A 23,150-nucleotide genomic window follows, 5' to 3' on the forward strand; every position below is an offset into this window, starting at 1 on the left:
CATACTGATAAATAAAATACAGGCATTCTTATAGACACAACACAGACAAATATACTGATAGACAAACCACATACATACTGATAGACAAATCACAGACATACTGATAGACAAAACACAGATATTCTGATAGATAAAACACAGACATACTGATAGACAAAATACAGACATTCTGATAGACAAAACACAGACATACTGATAGATAAAACACAGACACACTGATAGACAAAACACAGACATACTGATGGACTAAACACAGACATACTGATAGATAAAGCACATACATACTGATAGACAAAACACAGACATTCTGATAGACAAAACACAGACATACTGATAGACAAAACACTGACATACTGATGGACTAAACACAGAAAAACTTACTACTAAAAACACAGACATATTGATAGAAAAAACAGTCATACTATTACACAAAACACACACATACTGATAGAGAAAACACATACATACTGATAAAAAGAACACACATACTGATAGACAAATTACAAGCATACTGATAGACAAAACATATTTATACTGATAGAGAAAACACAGACAGACTGATAGACAAAACACAGAGAGACTGATAGACAAAATACAGACATACTGATATACAAAACACATATACATACTGATAGACAACACACATATTGATGGACAACACACAACTATACTGATAGACAAAACATACACATAGTGATAAACAAACGACATATATATTGATTGACGAAACACAGAGATACTGATAGGCAAACACAGACATACTGATAGACAACACACAGACAGACAGATGGACAACACAAAGATATATTAATAGACAAACACAGACATACTGATAAAAAATCCTCAGATATACTGAAAAAGAAAACCAGATACTATTACACAAACCACAGACATACTGATAGACAAAACAAATACATACTGATAGACAAAACATAGACAAACTGATAGACAAAATACATACAAACTGAAAGACAAAACACAGACATACTGATAGACAAAACTCAGACATACTAATATACAAAACATAGACAGATTGATAGCCAAACACTGACATACTGATGAACAAAACACATACATACTGATAGACTGATAGACTGGTAGAGAAAATCAGACATATTGATACACAAAACGGACATACTGATAAATAAAAGACAGGCATGCTTATCGACACAACACAGACATATATACTGATAGACAAACCACATACATACTGATACACAAAACACATACATACTTATAGACAAAATACAAATAGACTGATAGACAAAACATATTTATACTGATAGATAAAACACAGACATACTGATAGACATAATACATATATACTGATGCACAAAACACAAACACACTGATAGACAGAACACAAACAAAATGATACACAAAACACTGACATACTGATAGACAAAACAGAAAGATACTGATAGAAAATATACATTCATACTGATCAACAAAACAGAGACATACTGATAGACAAAACAGAGACATACTGATAGACAAAACAAAGACATACTGATAAACAAAACAAAGATATGCTGACAGGCAAAGCACAGACAGACTGTTAGACAACAAACATATATACTGATAGACAAAACACAGTCATGCTGATAGACACAACACAGACAGACTGATAGACAAAGTACATACACACTGATAGACAAAGTACATACATACTGATCGACAAACAAAAAACAAACAAAACACAGACAGACTTACTGATAAATAAAGCACAGAAATACTGACAGAGAAAACACAAACATACTGATAGACAAACCATATATACACTGATAGACAAAGTACATACATACTGATAGAAAAAGACAGACATATTGATAGACAAAACACAACCATACTAATAGACAAAACACAGCCATACATACTGATATATAAATCACAAATATACTGATATACATAGTACATACATACTATTAGAAAAAAAACATATACAGATTCATAGATAAAACACAGACACACTGATAGACAAACCACAGACAGACTGATAGACAAAAAACAAAATACTTATATACAAAACACAGACATACTGATAGACAAAACACAGACAGACATATTTATATACAAAACACAGACATACTGATAGACAAAAGACAGACATATATACTGATAGACAAACCGCAGATATACTGATAGACACAATAGATATACATACTGATTTACAAACTACAAATATACTGAAATGCAATATACAGCCATAGGGATAGATAAAACAGGGACAGATTGATAGACAAAAGACAGACAAAGACAGACAGACGGATACACTGATAAAGAAAAAACACAGATAGACAATAATATAGATAGACAAAACACAGGCATACCGATAGACAAAACACAAACAGAATGACTGATTTACTGATAGACAAAACACAGTCATACCGATAGACAGAACAGAGAAATACTCATAGATAAAATAGTCATACTGATAGTCAAAGCACAACAAAACAGAGATACATATTGATAGACAAAAAACCAACATAATGACATACTGATAAACATAACACAGACAGACAGACATACTGATAGACAAAAACCAACAGAATGACATACTGATAAACATAACACAAACAGACAGACATACTTAAAGACAAAAACCAACATAATGGCATACTGATAAACACAACACAGATAGACAGACATACTTAAAGACAAAAACCAACAGAATGACATACTGATAAACATAACACAGACAGACAGACATACTGATAGACAAAAACCAACAGAATGACATACTGATAAACACAACACAGACAGACAGACATACTGATAGACAAAAACCAACAGAATGACATACTGATAAACACAACACAGATAGACAGACATACTTAAAGACAAAAACCAACATAATGGCATACTGATAAGCACAACACAGATAGACAGACATACTTAAAGACAAAAACCAACATAATGACATACTGATAAACACAACACAGACAGACAGACATACTTAAAGACAAAAACCAACAGAATGACATACTGATCAACACAACACAGATAGACAGACATATTTAAAGACAAAAACCAACATAATGACATACTGATAAACACAACACAGATAGACAGACATACTGATAGACAAAAACCAACAGAATGACATACTGATAAACACAACACAGATAGACAGACATACTGATAGACAAAAACCAACAGAATGACATACTGATAAACATAACACAGATAGACAGACATACTTAAAGACAAAAACCAACAGAATGACATACTGATAGACATAACACAGATAGACAGACATACTGATAGACAAAAACCAACAGAATGACATACTGATAAACATAACACAGATATACTTATAGACAAAAACCCAACAGAATGACATAATGATAAACATAACACAGATAGACAGACATACTTAAAGACAAAAACCCAACAGAATGACATACTGATAAACACAACACAGACAGACAGACATACTTAAAGACAAAAACCAACATAATGGCATACTGATAAACACAACACAGACAGACAGACATACTTAAAGACAAAAACGAACATAATGGCATACTGATAGAAATACATCTATCCTAATAGTCAAAGTACCTATACTGAAAAAAAAACACAGACAGACATACTGATAGAAAAGCACAGGCATACCGATATACATAACAGAGTAATACTCATAGATAAAACACAGTCATACTGATAATCAAAGCATAAACAAAACACTGATTGACAAATTGAGACACAAAACACAGACATACTGATAGACAAAACATTGACATACTGATATACAAAATACATACATACTGACAGACAAATCACAGATATAATGATAAACAAAACACATATATACTGATATACAAAACACTGAGAGACTGATAGACAAAAATCAGACAAACAGATTAAAACACAGATAGAGAGACATACTGATAGACAAAAACAGACAGACAGATATATTGATAGACAAAACACAGGCAGATAGACATAAAATACATGTACCAAAAATATGTCACCAAGAATATTTTGGAGGTGATGTAATGACTGTCGTTAAAACTGCAGATTTATCTTCTCATTAAATAAGGTAAGAATTAAACGTGGATTTACATGGTTGTCACACTCATATATCCTCTCACAAACACCATGATTAAATGGAATGTACCAGACTTTGGTTTTTTTCCCGGAGTCACCCCCTAAAAAGGTGCAGTCCCCGCACGGTATGTAACGAATTGGTATACACCGTTGCCATCCGCAGCACGGTATGTGACAGTTTGTTAAATACAGCGTAGCACCGCCGCGGTGGCCTAAAGCTTAGAGCGTTCATCCCGCACGCGGAAGGTCGGGATTCGAATCCTGAACGCGACAGACCTAAGTCGTTAAAACAGGTAGGCCCTAACAACAGTTCCATCTCAAAACGCTCGGCATTAGATGTGAATGTCATGGGTCCTCAGATATGACCTTAAAAACGGATGTCACGTGTCACAGTAGGTGTGGCACGCTAAAGAACTCTCACTGCTCAATGACCGTAAACGCCGAACAAAGGGTGTTGCTAAAACGCGGAAGGGAAAACGAAACGGAAATATTATATGCAATAATGTTATGAGGAGGTCAGCAATTTGCAAAATAAAAGGTTTATTATGAACAAGGGAAACATAAATTACACACAGAGAGCGGGCAGTCATCCAGAGAATCCACTGGTTCACATACTTCATACTAATACATATGCATTTTAAAATCAGTAACTAACCGCCGCGGTGGTCTAGAGTTTAGGACGTTCGCTCCACATACGGAAGGTTGGGGTTCGAATTCCAGCCGCGACAGGATTAAGTCTCCAAACGCTCGGCATAAGGTGTGAATAACACGAATACTCGGAGATGACCTTAAAACGGATGTCCTGTGTCACAGTAGGTGTGGCACGCTAAAGAACTCTCCGCCGTAAGCGCTGAGTAAAGGACTGAATTTGAAGCCCTTCACCGGTCTTGGTGAGGTCTCCATATGAGTGAAAAATTCTCGAGAGAGACACGAAACAAGATACAATCAATCAAAATCATTAACTTACCATGTAAAATATCAATACAGAAAAAAATATCACCATACTGAAAAAACTTGAATTTTCAAATTGTATACCTAATGAATACCCCCTCCCCCCTTCCCGAAAACAACATTGTATAAGATAAAATAATGTTTTTCAACAATTGCCCCTAACATAGTCTTTTTAAATCGAACTTGCTTTTATTCGTAATTTAGTTCTACACCTGGTATAATACACATATATGTGTTTATGTATCACACCAAATTTTATAGTGAACGAGTCCGTTGTGTATAAAAGGTTTGCCTAATTTGGGATGAAGTTATGTGAAAGTTCGTACATTTACCGACATACTGCGGATTAGTGTTGAACTCGAACACATACAGCGGGAAAGAAAGATTGAAATAGAACCAAAGGAAACTACGGTGAAGTTTACGATCCATAGTATGAGGAATTCTTAGATATGAAATAGCTAAAGGACTGAAAGACAATTTATGTTTGAATGGAATTAAAAGGTCATCTCATTATTGATCTAAATATTAAGATACAACTATTCAGTTGAGAAATAAACTGCTAGAAATCCTCCTTAGAGTGCTGCGGTCGCTAAGTCTTTGCTACTTTTAAAAAAAGATAATATATCAAACACAAAATGTTTAACTTGCTGACTTAATAAGATCATGAATTGTCGTTGTTATACACACATCACACTCCCTGTTGTAAATATACAGTGCACATACACGGTATTATGTTTAAATCTACATGTAAATGTGCGTTAATGACGTTGTGCCACCGGGGAGATGGGCATATAAAGTACGTGTGTTCTTTCCATTCCCTACCCAGGGCTCGAAATTAACATCTGCTCGTCAGTCTGTGACTGGGTAAACGTCTGGCGGACAGACTGACATTTGTTTTAGTCAGTCCGATGGGACTGGTTTATTTTCTAAAGCATTATTTTGGAAAATATACTTATACAATCTTATACACACATTTGACATGCTTCGATCTGTAGATATCAGACGAATCTGATTCGTAAATATAAATTCCACATTCAAGTGTTACAATATTGTCTAAGGCATATTGAGTTAAATTTCATTTTAATACCATTAACAAAATATATGTAATTATATCTTGAAAACTCTGTTGGACTAATACATTTTTCTGCGGACTGGTTGAAATTATACTCCATCAGTCTGGCTGGACTGGTGACATTAAAAGTTGCTTCAAGCCCTACTACCCATAGGTGTCGCTGCTCGCTAAAATATCTGTCGATGCCGACATTTTAAAATTGTTGTAAAACGCATTGCAAATTCCTTTACAAACGTTGAACTTCGCTTAATCAATATACGATGCATAATTTTAAGATAATATGGTTTTAACGCTTGTAAACAAATTCCCAAAATTTTGATTTTAATCATAACAAAGTCTGCCAATAGTTGGTGTTATCTTAGCAACATTAATCATTCAACTTCTTAAATTATATTCCGTTTTCCGTTCCGCGTTTTAGCAACACCCATCCCAGCAAAGGCCAAAAGAACTAGAACCGCACAGTACCAAAATTGGTCCTCTTGCCAAAATAAGTGAAACTTTCACAATTGACGCTCTAAGACTGTAATGTTATTGAACAGTTTATTTCATAGCAATATATTTTCTAGTTTTCGTTTAGCAGTCGTTCAAACTTAATTTTGTTTTTCAGCATGAAAATTATATAACGCCATGGTGTTTACATCATGCTGTTGATGTTATGAGAATGAATACACAAAAAATGGACGCATATCTTAATAATATTCTTTGGACTTATTCTCGTAGTAAATTACAACTACATGTATTAAATTCCTAAAATATTAGGAACTTGCATATTTTCTATGATGTTCAAATTTGTGATATATTGGTGCATCAAAATTGGTACCTTATAAGTTTTACATATTGCCCTTCCTTACATAACACTATACAAAATTTTCTCACTGTATCACTTGAATATAATTGAGAAAAACACATGATCAAAAATTAAATTCCATGCGGGAAAAGGACCCAGCGAATAGTATTGTTTTACCGCCCATACCTCAAATATGATTTTATTTTTTCAACTTGTATAAATTTATCTATTCACATCAATTTTCATTAAATTGATATTAATTGACGATATAAAGACAAAAACTCTATAATGTATTAAACTTAAGTAATTATAATAACTAATTAAGACAATGTTGTTGTTTTTTACGCATCACCCTGGTGAACAAAATATCGTATTCATAGGTAATTGATATTTTAGAAAAAGTCAGTCCACAGGTTTTGTTGAATCAATGGGAGATAGGTGGGGGTAAATACTAGAAATTTGAAATTGAAGGAAAATTATAGAATTCTAAAGTAAGTATTTCATAATTTCAATTCTACACGGGTTGAACATAATTTATGATTAAAAATGTATTGATGGCGTGATTTTAGAGCAGAATTTTAACAGTCAAAATTTGTGCCGGCTTACCCCTTTGCAAAAGGTGTTGTAATTAAGAGGTTTAATTACATGACACTTACATCAGACTCATCAATCATTTCATGATACATTCCTCGTTGCATTATACAAAACTTGCATGGTCAAGAGAGATACTCTACCACATTACTAGAAAAGTTAGCTCACTAGAGAGACAGTAAAAGATCCCCATTTACTGTCTGCTACCCTAGTTATTAAATGTGTGAATGGAAAATTCAGTCCTAGGCTTTATCTATTTTACTTTTATAAAACATAAATGTAGTACATGTATTCATTTTCATCATTGTTTTCAAAATGTTTGAAAATGAATGCTACATTTATCTTTATAAAAGTAAAATGAATAAAGAACTGAATGTAGTATTCATTTTCATCATCACCGCTACGGTGATGTAGAAGTTATCTAGCGTTCGCCCATCACGCGGAAGGCCGGTGTAAAGGCAAATTTTGACCCCCATAGAATAATGACCGGGGGTCATTTTTGGTAGTTGAAAAGTGACCCCCTAGCCGTATAAAAATTGGATAATTTTGTAGAAAGAAGACCCAGGGGTCATTATTTTGCGTGTCATACCTGAAAAATAATTACCCCCGTAGAAAAATGACCCCCCCCCCCTCCCTTTCTTAGCAGATTGTTTGATTTTAAAGGAGTTGATATGGGTTTTGAGGTCATTATTTACCCAGAGTTATCGTTCCTGCTGCTCCTCTTATCAAATATATTCCATGTGTATTTTTTTTTCACGGTTAATAAAATAAAAGTAAGAACTAGTTCATTAAATTTGAGGAAAACCCACTGTAGGTTTCATGACCAATCACAACTGCAAAAAACCCGCATATTTCGGGGACGGATCCAGGGAATTTTCAAAAAGGGGTTCTACCATAAATTTCAGTTCTCAAAAGGGGAGTTCCATTCTCAAAATGTGTTCTATTTACATGTATAGATCTTGTGTAATCAAACACACACATAAAAAAGAGCTGCGTCTAAATACAATACTTCTTGTTTCACAGAGAGGCGTGAAATCGTAAAACTGACAAATTGACATACATTTTTTGCAACTGAAGTCATTAGCTTATTTCATTTAGATATCATTATCGTTTTTCAAGAATTTTGAAAAATGAGTAAGTGTTGATAGAGGTATTAGTGAGTATGCGAATGATAACTTTGGGTAGACTATAGCATTTCACTGGATAATTTATGCCTATCAGGGGTGTACGACAAGGGGACGGGGGCACGTGCCCCCTCACTTTTGGAAGATGGGGGGGGGGGGCACAAGTGGATTTGTGCCCCCTCACTTTTTTAACACAAAATTAACATAGATTGATCAAACGAGAATATACCACGCTTAAAAAAATACTCAATTTTAATATGCAGGTTCTCAGCACTTAAAGCATTATTTCTTGCATGTACATAACCTATTATCTCCGTACTACATTTTTTGACCGAGTTACGTTTTGAACCGTCATAAAATTGTTAGTTACAAGAAAAATGTTCTCACGGTGAAAATAGTTACATCTCATTTATATTAGCAGGGGATCCCCCCATTGCAATGTTCAAAAGTGCAGTATGTCGTACACAGTACAGGGGAGTAGGGGAAGATACAGCCGGGGCACATGTCCCCACACTTCTCAAAGGGGTAAGAAGTATGGCTGTGCCCCCCTTAAGTAAAGCTTTTTTTACAATCTGACTAGAATAAGATCCCCGATCCGCTCCTTTGTTTTCATATTGTCTCTACAACATAAATACAAAGGAGCAGATGGAGGATCTCATTTTTATCAGATTGGGATTGTTAGTTAGTACCCACAAATAAAAAAAATGAGTCATTACAGTCGGAAGCCCTCCAGAGGCCATGAATCTTAAATTCTTCAAAATTTTCTTCGGGAGACACGAAAATACATGAAACTTGATTAATGAAGTCAGTAGGAAATGGCATACAAGCAAAGTGTCTAAAGTGTAAAAAAAAAAAGAGTGAGAGGGGAAGTGTAAAGTCCCCCCCCCTCCCCGCGAAATAGGATTTTGGGGTGTCAGAAGGATATCCTACGTGTTTTTTTATTTATTTTTTATCATTTTTTTTTGCTTGTCAAGTCAAAATGTGTTTAAGGTGGATTTCTTTGCTGCCTCTCGTTATTTTTAGCCCAACTACGCCACTGCCTATTGTGTTAAATTATCAAAACACCCTAAATAAAACGCCGCACTGTCATATCACAGTAAATGCAGTACACCTGCTATCACCGTGTAGAAACGCATTAGAGTAAAGTGTATCACCTACTCTCTCTCTCTCTCTCTCTCTCTCTCTCTCTCTCTCTCTCTCTCTCTCTCTCTGTGTGTGTGTGTGTGTGTGAAGAATGTAGAGGAAGCAAATTTACAAAAAGATGTGATTAATTAAGATTAATTCCAGGTTTAGCACCCTATAAAAATGGCTGATGGGGGGGGGGGCGCACTTTATCTCCCCCTTTCGAAATTCCTTGGATATCCATATGAGTACAAAATTCCCGCCGCTGATCAACATTAGAGGATTTCCAAGACATAGTAACCCCCGGCATGTCCATCCAGGTCTGCAGAGGTTGGGCTTATCGACAGAAAAATTACGAGTCACTCTTTTGTTAAAACAAGTAAATTCTTATTTTTGAAACAAAATTACAATTCCTAATATGTTTTAATCTGGTTACGTTTCATATGAATGATATATTTACTTATAATATGACAATGTTGGAGTGCCTCCCTTCGGCATTACCAGAGAAATAATCCTAAATAAAATTTACAAGGGGGTCATTGTTCTACGGGGGTCATTTTTTTAAACGTGAAATGGGCTGATGTTTTGAAAAGGACATTTTTTTCTACGGGCAAAAGGGGTCATTATTCTACATCGAATAATGACCAGGGGTCATTTTTCGACGTCGAAATTCTATGGGAGTCAAAATTTGCCTTTACACCGGCCGTGACAGACCTAAGTCGTTAAAACAGGTAGTGACGTTTTCATCGCCAAACGCTCGGCATTAGGTGTGAATATCACGGGTCCTCGAAGATGACCTTAAAAACGGATGTCCCGTGTCAAAGTGGGTGTGGCACGCTAAAGAACCAGCATTGCATAATGGCCGTAACCGCCGAGCAAAGAGCTAAATTTGAAGCCATTCACCGGTCTCGGTGAAGTCTCCATATGAGTGAAAAATTCTCGATAGAGACGTTAAACAAGATACAATCCATCAATCAATTAGCGTAGTACAAATGGCGCGCTTGGTAATATTTTTTGTTACATAGTGTCGCTATTCGTACTACGGTGTGTAACAGATTGTTCCACACCGTTTCGTTGTTACACACCGTGCCGTATCACTTCACCCACACAGTATGTCAAATGTAATACTAGCAGGCTGTCCAGCGGCCCTAAAATTCCTAAAAAAATTTCAGTTTTGCTAAAATTTTTAAAAAAATGTAAAATTCAAGGGGAAATCCTAAAAAAGCCCTTATTTTTCATGTGAATTCCTACTTTTTTATCAGTCTTGAAAAATCAAAATGCATTTATAGAAAATGTGTGTTATTAACGTAGATTGCAGTTCTTATTCAGATAATGCTGATGCAGTGAAAGGCAGTTGACCTGTGGATCCATGTGTCAAACTTGTTTATTGGTTGTGACTTTGTGATAAAGAGTTGAGATTTTAGGTTATAGCCAATAATAGCTGAGACCATGGAACACTGGAATACGCCCTTCCTGTACTTACATCTTATTTGTGTGTCATGTGAGTTTCTTTATTGTCAAATTTGACAAGGTAAGTCCTTTTAAATAATTAAAACTTCCGGAATTTGGTTAAAAATTCCTAATTTTAGCCCTAATTTAGCCCTAATTTTAAAAAAAAAATTACCCCTAAAATTTGCCCTTATTTTTTGTCCAAGGGTGCTGGACAGCCTGTACTAGTTATAATTTGTAACAGAGACTGTCATGGACGTTCCCCAAACGTCACCGCATTTAAAAACTGGTGTCACTGTACTTCAGCACAACCAATCACAGTGTTTGAGGAGGGGGGTCTAATTTGTCGCCGATAGTTGGCCCCAATGCCAATTTGAAATTCCCTGAATTGTTTCCAAAATCTGACCGAAAAATTATCCATTGTAAAATCCGAAAATTCTTTCTATGGCTTTTATATAGAAAATGTTTATATTGTATATGTATATTTCATTCCAGTGATCAAAATCTTGTGGTTTTTAGCAATCCTAAGCTGAAAGTTCAAGTGGGATTTTCTGATTACCCGTTGTCCGTCCGTCTGTCTGTGATATTTCACGTTTTCGAATTCTTCTCCAGAACCACTGGGTCAATTTCCACCAAACAATGAATAATTCGGACAAGGGGATTTAAGTTTATTTAATTGAAGGGCAACACCTTTTTGTCAGGGGAAATAGTAATGAAATAGCAAATCTTCTCCAGAGACACTTGGCCAATTTCAATCAAACTTGGTACAACTCATTCTTGAGTGAAGGGGATTCAAGTTTATTCAAATGAAGGGTCATGCCTAATTCAAAGGGGGGATAATCACAGAAATGTAATAATAGGGTTGGGTCATTTAAGAATCTTCTCACGAACCACTAGGCCAGGAGAGCTGATATTCACTTGAAAGCTTTCTGACATAATGCAGACTCAAAATTGTTAAAATCATGACCCTCGGGAGTAGCGTAGGGCCACAGTTGAGGGTTAAAATTTTACATACAGATATCTAGGGAAATCTTTTAGAATTTTCTTCTAGAGAACCACTGGGCCAATAGAACTGAACTCTACATGAATGCTTTCTGACATTGAGTAGATTCATGTTTGCAAAAATACATCTACCACATACGTTTTAAAACATTTCATTGAAATCTCAAAATGTTAGAATAAATTAAAAGTAACACTGCACGCGCATGCCAATTTGATTTAGCGTATGTGGTTCGCACCAATCATTAGATAGACATTCATATTGTAAACCTATCACAAAGATTCTTTTAATTCAGACTTTGATTATTAATTAGAAAGTCATGGTCTTTTTCTTCAGTACCCCCCACCCCCCCCCCCCCCCCCCTCCGAAAGAAAAAGAAAACATGAACGAAAAACAATACACGTACACATTATCTACCAATACTGTGAATATTATTGATTCATTTCATTAATATCAGATTTTCAGAATTTTGTTTTTGGTATCATCCAATTAAAACAAAGCACACGTGCATGCGCGAGGAGATTGTTGATTTTGAGTAAGTCAATCGGTTTCCATATGCGTGTTGAAAAAATGACTTTAGTATGAAGGTTTAAGTGTTGACACAGTTAGCGCTAAAACTCTACAATGTACAACACGGAAATATCTAAGATTGATTGATTGTATATTGTTTAACATCACCCTCGAGTGTTTCGTTCATATGGACCGCCGCAATGTTTTAGAGGTAGAGCGGTTGCTCCGCATGTGAAAGGTCGGGGTTCGAATCCCAGCTGCGACAGAACTAAATCGTTAAAATAGTAAGTCACATTATTCCATCGCCAAACCCTCCACATCAGGTGTAAATGTCACGGGTCCTGGTAGATGACCAATGAGGCTTTGGCATATACATACAATGACCTTGACCCACATTATACATTGAAATGTTCTCTTGAATGACTTATTTGTACCTACGAATGCGATTTTTGAAATTTCGAAGCAGCCTATATTCAACATTCATCATTTTTCTTGAAAAAAAGTATGTTAGATTGAGGGAATTCGGATTGAATATTTCGTTGTTTTTTATGTTACTTCAAAGCTGCTTTTACATGTTAGTGTCCGGACATAGAATGTTTGAATAATGACAGTTGAATGTATTCAAATCACAAACTGTTGATTCACTATACATATATCTGGATGCAACCACAGAGACAAATACCGTCAACCTGAGGGATGTTTTATTAAAACTATTAAGTGAAAACCTAAAAAAAAAAAATAATCAGAAATACGTTTAAATATGACAATGAATATCCCAATTACATATAATTAAAGTTATCATGAATAATTACCAAACACCGGTACATATATCTCCAGTATATGAAATATGAAAACTTGAATGCTAAGTAGCTAATGTCTGTTCCCTTCAAGGATAGCGCCGAGAGTGCGGGCCCTGGGTTAGTAAAATCGGGAAAGTGAGTGAGTATTAGAAACCGGTTAAACAAGTATAACGAAGTCCAGTGGTCAGTTATAAACACACACGCGTGGTCTGTCACACTTCAGCGCAGAAATAAAAATAAAAACACATTTACACTTATGCAATAATGAGAAATAAATGATTAATGATAATTTATTTACAGAGGTTACATGGATATATAAGTGCTTGATTATGGCGTCATTGGGTTTTTCAACATTTCGAAGGTTGTTTCCATGTAAACGAATAAATTGATCTATATGATTTTTTTTTCAAACAGATGAATCCTTCTTTCTATGATTCAACTACTTCTTTTTTTTATACAAATCCAATAACTTTCAACTCAGCATCACCCCCCCCCCTTTTTTTTAAAGGATGTACACTAAAACCGACTTATCTGAGGTTGTTTAGAAATAAAAAAAAAAAAAAAAAAGCTTTAAAGAACTGTATTTAACCGTCAGGACGTTGACATTGCATACACGAAGAAGTTATGAATTATAATGCAGCGTTCATGAAATAAATATGGAATTTATTTATGTCGGATCTGTCATTATTGTATTTACAATATAATGATTAATTCTGGTGAAAATACATGAACATGGTAAAGAAGTTTCCAAGTCAACTTTGTTGTGCAGAAATATGTAATATTCTGTATAAAGCGTCAAAAATGTGTATTATTCTGTGTAAAACGTACAGAAGTGTGTAATGATCTGTATAAAATGTCAACAATGTGTAATATTATATATAAAACGTAAAAAATGTGTAGTGTTCTGTATAAAATGTCAAAAATGTGTAATATTCTGTATAAAACGTCAAAAATGTGTAATATTCGGTATACAATATTACAGGTCAGTACCACGACCGTCCTCCAGCTGAACGTTGTCTCCTGTACTGTCTTCTGATGGTGGGCGACTACACCGTCAAGGTCAAGGACGAATCTCACATCACGATGTACAATGCGATCAGAGAACGATACTTTACAGAACTACCTGTTTGTGAGAAAATCACCGCCGCCGACACTCCCGAGGAAATCATTCACGTGGAAAACGACGTAATCAAGTTTAAGCCATCCGACATCCGACATGACGTCATGTACGCGTTCATTACAGAGTGTCTGGTTGAGGACAGTGATCTGAAGTTTTTCTTGACCACGGCGTCACCTCACGTGATATCAGAATACTGCCGGTCGTGGGATTATAAGCGGAGTGAGGGAGAGCGATGTCTGTATATACCTGCTAGACCGGATGAGATGTACGACCTGTTCATAGACAGACTACAGCTGGATATCCTCACACACTGTACCGTGTCAGACTGGAGGATTCATTACAGTATCAGTAAACGTTGTAAGTATTTATCACAGAACACCTTAAAGTTTTATCAGATAAAAGTATTTCTGCAGAAAGGTCATTACCATGGATACATGGAACTGAAATTTTAGTTTTGTAAAATTAGTTTGGAAAGTAGGTACGAGAATAACGTGTATTTTTATCATTATCTGCAAACAAAAAAAATAAAATAAAAACTACTGTAAAAACAAACATGCATAGCTTTGTTTACTTGGCATATCAGTTTAAAAACATTATATTGATATTTTATGTGCAGGGACAGGGAAAACTACGAAAAGCCCGAAATATCAAAATAAATAAAGAAATGATAAATTAATACAAAGAAATAAAAGATGAATGTGTGATGTGGTCAGTGTCTATAGCGATGTGTTCTTGATGGACAAACTGTTTTGTTACTTAGGGTTTTAACGGTAAGGTATTAACATTTACATTCAAACGTAACAATGACATGAAAAAAAAACCCTTTAATATATGATGTAGTTCATGTGAGAATATTTCACACAGAAATCACTAAAGTAACTAGCATTGCCAGTCTGATCAACCACATTCAAGTCAGCATCAATCCCTGACTGCTGAAAAACAAAGCTTTACTTTATATTAACTGGGCAGTCTTGGGACCAGTTTAAAATGCATCTAATGCAACATATATATATTTTTTTATTTTCGAGAGAATGCAAGACATTATCAGATATGTGTGAAAAGGGGTTTCTTTTTTGTGTCAGAAGTTACCCCAAACACTTGTCTGACATAGCATTACGATAGTAATATACATGTAAAGATAAAAAACTTCAATTGATACTGTACATCGTTGCACTTTTCCACGTACTGCAGCTGGTCGCAATGATTATGTAAATTAGATTTTCTTTAAACACAAGGATAAGGAGAACATAAAGGGGTGATTTCAAGGTCACATTATAATATTGATTTCACTTTGGCGCATACCATACATAAAATTAGGGGAGTGGTATGATTGATTGATTGTATATTATTTAACTTCCCTCTCGAGGATTTTTATTAATATGGAGACGTCAACATTGTTCATGAAGGGCTACATCGTTTAAACCTATGCTCGGAGTTTGCTGCCTTTGAGCAGGGAGGGATCATTATCGTGCTACACTTGCTGTGACACGGGACCTCTGTTTTCGTGGTCTCATCCTAAGGATCATCCCATTTAGTCGCCTCTTACAACAAGCAACGGGTACTGGGGACCTATTAAAACCCGGATCCACACGGGATGAGAGAAAGATTGATTTGATTTGAAAAAGAGATTATATATGATCAGTGACGGATTTAAGGGGTAAGGCGCAACCGGCTCCCCATCCCTAAAACTTTCCAATTTAAAGTAAATCGTGTTCTTTTGTTAAGAAAAAAATAAACGATAAAAGAAGCAATAATTTCTTCCACTCACGGAGAAATCAATGACAAAATTTAAAGTTATTTAGAGAACTTATCTGTTTTCCAAAGCCCCTCAAAATTTGCGTCATTTCATTAATTTCACATAATTAAACTAATAAAAAATAGTGAAATTGACTTCATAGAAGACACATTTCAAGCCCTATGAAATCTGTAAAATTCAGGAGCTTACGGGGGCTTCACCCCTGGGCCTCCACCAAAGCTTCGCCCTGGACCCACAAGGGGCCTCAAGGCAGCCCTCGGAACCATTGCCTCATAAAGGTGCACCCCAACCGCAACTCCTGGATCCGCTTCTGATGATTATACACTCTATTCTACTGTTTATTGACCAAGAACCACACAGTTCATATAAGACATGTGACAAGAATATGTTTCACATATATCAGGATATAGGGCTCACGGCGGGTGTGACAGGTCGACAGGGGATGGTTACTCCTCCTAAGCACCTGGGCTGAGTTTTACGAAACTTCGTAACTTACGCAAGAAATTCTGACTTAAGAATTTCGTATGTTTTAATTTAAGATACGATGCTTCTATTTTACTAACGTGTTCTTAAGTTTCCATCGTAAACTTAACGTACGAAATATTCGCAACTTACGATCTGACGGTGTGCAAGCGCATTTGTCACCCGCTTTCAGTATTTCACAGTACATGTATATTCAATATGGATGTTCAGCAGCTGATGAGGTCCTCATATGAGATTTATAAATTTTGAAGCAAATACAGTTCAAAATAAAGAAGTTCTGAAATAAAAGATTATTTTTGTACAAAAATATATTTGGTTTCTTTTATGATTGCATACGATTATCAATCGTTTTCATATTCTTTTTAAAATACATTTCAAACTAATGTGAAAAGTGTATGGAATCGAAAATACATTTTAAACTATTGTAACCGCCGCGTTGGCCTAGAGATAGAGCGTTCAGGCCCCGCATGCGGAAGTTCGGTGTTCGAATACCGGCCACGACAGACCTTAGTCGTTAAAACGGGTAGTGAAAGTTCCATCGACAAACGCTCGGCATCAGGTGTGAATGTCACGGATCCTCGGAGATGACCTTATTTTTTAAACAGATGTCTCGTGTCACAGTAGGGTGGCACGCTAAAGAACCGTCACTGCTTAATGATCGTAAGCGCCGAGCATAGTACTAAATTTGAAGCCCTTCATCGGCCTTGGTGACGTCTTCATATGAATGAAAAATTCTCAAGACGTTAAACAAGATACAATCAATCAACTATATTGTAAATGACTACATACATTGTACAATACACTGAAATTATCCTCTTAATATATATACTTCACATAGCAAAATATATTCATATGTACATTGATTGATTGATTGATTGATTGAATATTGTTTAACGACCCTCTCAAGAAAATTTCACTCATATGGAGACGTCAGCACTGCTGGTGAAGGGCTGCAAAATGTAGGCCTATGCTCGGCGCTTATGGCCATTGAGCAGGGAGGGATCTTTATCGTACCACACCTGCTGTGACACAGGACCTCGGTTTTTTCGGTGACCGCCCCATTTAGTCGCCTCTTACGACAAGCAAGGGGATACTGAGGACCTATTCTAACCCGGATCCCCACGGGATTGTACATGTGCGAAGAGAAACATCTGCAAATTTTCTGGCTCACCATTTTCCAGCGATATTGAAATGTTTCGGTGAATTTACATGTCCTGTAAAGGGTTTAGAAGGTGTACACCAGAAAGTGTACACCTTTGCTCGATTACGGAATGATGTACACTTTGTGGTCGATATCTAAACAAATCAAACGTGTCTTAGTATTTTAAAAGTGGAAGTACACGTTCATTGGAAATAGACAAACATGTGTTCTATTAACTCGGTGGAGGGGGGGGGGGGTATTGTGTACCCCTATCTCTATATGTAGACTGACATAACTATTCATTTTATTGCAAGCTCGGAGGACGGTTGCGGAGTTACGATGGTGTTTTTAACGTAACTTATGTTAAGATGTTTGATAAAACGGATAATTATCGTAAATTAAGGTTACGATGAAATGAACTTGCGAAGTTTAGTAAAACTCAGCCCTGATCCCACCTCTGGTGTGTCCGTGTTTGCCCAACTATCTTTTTTGTATTGGTTATAGGAGATATGGTATTCATCATTGTTCGTTATCTTCACCTTCCATATGTACATCTTATCACGGATGCGTGAACTATTCGACATGATATGGTAATTAGACCCCTATCGTTTAGAAACAACTCTGTCAAGGTCTTACCTCTTGTGCAGTCATGACGAACTGGAAATACAGTTCATTCAAACAATAGGGTTCTAGTTGCATGTACCATATGTTATCGAATATTTCCCCGCAAATTGCAAGCGATGCGGGTAGTAAAAAAGGAAAATCAAGATGGCGGCATGATATACTTTGTTAATGATTTGTGTATAGAAAGACATTTTTATTATAGATATTCGAAACGTCGGGTGCTTGTGGTACATTTAAAAAGAACACTGTGAATCTGTTATTGTTCTCGGGAAGATTTAAACACCCCTGTATATCGAGCTCGTTGACTCGGACACGATTGGTAACACGGATGTAGTTATGCAGAATTGGTTTCATGTTGTATATTTTGTTATAACTTACTACCACCTGTACGCGTAATTAAAAGAATTACAACATGACATTGTAATATCCCAGTGTCAACTATATATCAGCATCCTGTTTCAAACCAGTGTTATCATAACATAGAAATGTACGATTGTATGACAGTGAGTTGTACACAATATCATTGTTTTATAGAAAAATAACAATATACTAAAAATATATACTTGTGATATCTAAAATATATTGATGTAAGTGGCAAAGGACGACCGCAAATAATTTGTTACATTTCAATGACTGTATGAAATCTCAATTTTATATGAGCACAAGTATCAACGATGCAAACCATGTGTTGCAATATAAAAAAAAAATGATACCCTATTATCACCTCCCTCTCCCCTCTAAGCCATGATTTGAATAAATTGAAATCTGCACTAACTGATAATGCTTGTATATCAATATAACTAAGCATCACTCTGCTGGTTTTCAGAATACGATTTCCCCATACATGACCTTGTATAACCTAGATCCTCTATTAAGGTGCCATCCTACATCGAATTATGGGTGCTTGTTTTTTTATATGACGAACCATGATAACTTAAAACTTGATATTTGGCATGATAGCAAACCATTTCTTCATTTGGTACCGTACTTTTCCTGTAGTGTCATATAGAAGAGGCAATCTTGATTTAGCTCTTCTGATAAATGATCCGATGTACAAGTATATATGACAGATATACACTATTATACATGTGAAATCAGTAGTATCACCTGCTGGCACGTGTCATCGTTTTTTAGGGAGGGGGGACCCTGAGACATTTGAAGAAGTTGACTTGTCTGTATTTCTTGACAAGTAAATGAAAATGTTCCAATCTATAATAAAAAAGATATATATCAAAGGCGGAGATAATTATTTATAATCTTCAAATTCAAAATGAACAAAACAAATGTCCATACGCACCGAGAAATGTCTAATTTATTTGCAAAGAAATTCTCCCTATCAAAATGACACCTTGGCGAAACCCACTGAGAAATTTCTAAAGGTGCACTGACATGAGGGATGACTCGTAATGGTTTATAGTCTAACAACAGACCAAAACTTTATATGTATAAGGCACCATACCGTGATAATGATCAGAAACCTTAATCATGATGTAGAGTGGAAATAATCTTATTTTAGATTCTTCTAATTAATGATGGCATTTGTCCGAAATTTTTAAGATGTACGAGACAAATATACATGTCTTTAGTTTACTGCGATGATTGACATCAAAAGAAGTCTATATTGGCTCAGACGTAAATAAAGAGAATGCCGTCTTATGACGTCATACTCACCGGGATGCATAGAATACATTTACTATAACACTCCACGCGACGAGTTGCCGAGGGCATAGAATTTCATAAAACTTTGTAGTTGATAAAGACACATTCTGTAGATGAACAAATTTACTGGAAATTCTGATTCGATATTTTATTCCTGGGAATTTTGCTTCTTTTGATCTTACGAGTTTGTCCACTATCAGGCATGATGTTGTTAGCGCAACTCCTCTTAAACCGAACAATATAAATCCATGACATTTTGTATTAATAAAGGCACACGGTGGAGATGTGGATTTATACAGGAAATTCTTATAAATTTCTGGGAGTCATCTCTGTTATAGGGACATACTGTGTAGATGTGCATATTCAAAGAAACTTTTACTTGATTTTATTTTTTGGAAGAATAGCTCTGTTTTGAACATAGAAATATCTGGTTGCTGTACTGACTATAACTATCCATATTTATAGATTAACACATTTTGCCAGTAAACTTTGAAAAGCTTGCTTCAGAGTTACTGCTTGTACTTTTAATATTGTTTCATATATAAGATGAATTACGTAAGATATAATATAATCTTACTTGATTAGTAAATACCGTAAGGCTAATTAAACCCACTTTCGTTTTCGATAAACTACCCTGAAATGACAAAATTTAGAGTACAGTGGCGAAGACGCTTTGGCCGATCTAAGCCAGTTTTCTATTTATTTTTTAATGACAACTTCTGATAATATGATGTGATATGAAGTATTGAAATACGTTGTTCATCGATGCTTGATTTTGATCGTACAGAATAAAATAGTTTTGATAATTGATGAATAAATAAAATATGCCCTGTCCGTTTCCTCAATCCGTGATTTTAGTCTTAAATAACCCTTATGGAAATATCCAGAATGAAGCGCCCAGAACGAGGCAACATCATAGACGCTTAGTTCTACAACCATTCGAACATTATCTGAATTTTCTGGCAACTCGAGAAGTTGTGATTAGCAACGAAGGTCAGCCCCCTCCTCTAGGTACCAACGATGTCACACATCGATTAATTTTTAAGTACGATATTCATCTGATAATTTTAATGTTCTTATTTTAGAAGTCACTGTTACGACTTTCTGTAATCATTCATTAACACTTACTGATATGTACAAACACATGGATGAACACAAAAAGTTTTCATTTTAGTTGAACATGTTTTGTGATGACACAGGTCTTGAACACCAGTGATAAGTCGAAATCTGTCAGATATTGATAGATCCTGGACTCTTCATGGGAATTTGCGCCTTATAACTTTAAGTTCAAATATTTTACCGAAATTAGGTTGTACACAACCTGACAATGTCCAATAAATCAAGGCACTGTTTATAATATTGGAGTTTTTTTATTTCCCATTCAGTATAGTGTATTATGTTTTCGATTATTTTGTTTGACGGGAAGATACATGTATACAGGGATTTGCCCTTTAATTGTCTCACTGAACAAAACTACCATTATCTACACATTCGCAATACTGAGTTTCAAATTTTGAAATTATGAACGACCGCTCATTTTGTATTTGGTCAACTATTCGGTATGACGGATAACATTTGCATTCGTAAATATCTATGAAACTTTCAATACGGAGAAAAATTATGTATGTTACATGTGATATCAATAAATACAATGTTAAACCTATGCAGAAACCTAACAATTCTTTTGTGTCCAAACTTTATATTCATAAATTTGAGGACCCTGTTCGTTCTTCTTTAATTCAGCCCAGTAGCTAAATACTTCGTTACTAGCTTAAAAATATGGATGTATATTTAATTGCTGTGATAAAATTTAGAAATTCATTTCACAATTAAGGATTATCTCCATCATGCATAGCTCTTATCCTTAGACTCCACTTTTTCGGCAGTCCGTTTTTCCCGAAAATAGCTTTTAGGGCCTACAAGTTAACTGTTATTTCGGATTTCAAAAAATTCGGTTGAGCATCACTGAAGAGACGTTATTTGTCGAAATGCACATCTGGTGCATCAAAATTGGTACCGTATGAATTTTACATGAGTCCATTCAAAGTTGCTTTCTCACCATCCTTTACTACCTCTAAAAGAATAAGATGTAGGCAAATAGAGGAAAAAGGAAAGGAAACAGTATTGAATAACTAGCGGTCGTCTGATAAATCAAGTGGTGGCAGCCTGGTACATTTAGTGAAAGCCGCAACATATATTAAGTGGCGCCCGCCAGAGGATTGGTGGCTGTCGTCAATTAATTTTCATGGCGCCCGCCAGACAGAAATTAGCGTTTGACAACTTATAAGTAATGATTGCCAGATAAGTGGCAGTCACCAATCACCAGTTACTTTAAGTTGCAGTGGTCAGCTAGATAAGGCAATCGCCAGATAACTAGTGGCAGCTACCTGTACCGCCATATCAATTAACTGACGACCGCCACTTAGCATATGGTGACCGCCAATTAAATGAATATGGATTCTATACCCCCAGCACCTACAATGTATCGACTCCCGTGCAATTTTATCTCTGGACATTTGATATAATGAAATGAAATTTTTATAACTTTGTAAATTCATCGATAAACAATAAAGCTCTGAATTATATAACACACACATGTTACTAAATATTGGAGGATTAGGGTTACAGGAATTATAACACTTTCATTTGGGAAGTGAGATATAGGAAAAGAGAGAGAAAGGAGAGACAACAGCTAACTAACTGGTGTTCGTCTAGTAAATTAAGTTGCAGTCACCATATAGATTATGTCGCAGCCGCCCGATAATAAGTGATGATTGGCAATTAATATTTATGGCGGTTGCCAGCTGATAAGTGGTGGTTGCAAGATAAATCAAGTTGCGTTCAAAAAATAAATCAAGTATCAGCCGCATATTGACTCATATGGGAACAACCAGCGTAATTGTTGACC

The 23,150-nt window shown here is 35.6% G+C and overlaps 1 protein-coding gene across 2 annotated transcripts in view; it reads left to right on the forward strand.

The window, feature by feature from the left end:
* LOC130046575 (uncharacterized) overlaps window positions 1-23,150 on the forward strand; it is a 57,378-nt gene that overhangs the window by 14,607 nt on the left and 19,621 nt on the right. For both annotated transcript variants that reach the window (XM_056159226.1, XM_056159225.1), the window contains exon 4: window positions 14,442-14,936. In XM_056159226.1, coding sequence (XP_056015201.1) covers window positions 14,442-14,936 — 495 coding nt within the window. The remainder of the gene's footprint in view (window positions 1-14,441; window positions 14,937-23,150) is intronic.

Source organism: Ostrea edulis, chromosome 3 (assembly GCF_947568905.1).
Source record: "Ostrea edulis chromosome 3, xbOstEdul1.1, whole genome shotgun sequence".
Classification (NCBI taxonomy): Eukaryota; Metazoa; Mollusca; class Bivalvia; order Ostreida; family Ostreidae; genus Ostrea; species Ostrea edulis.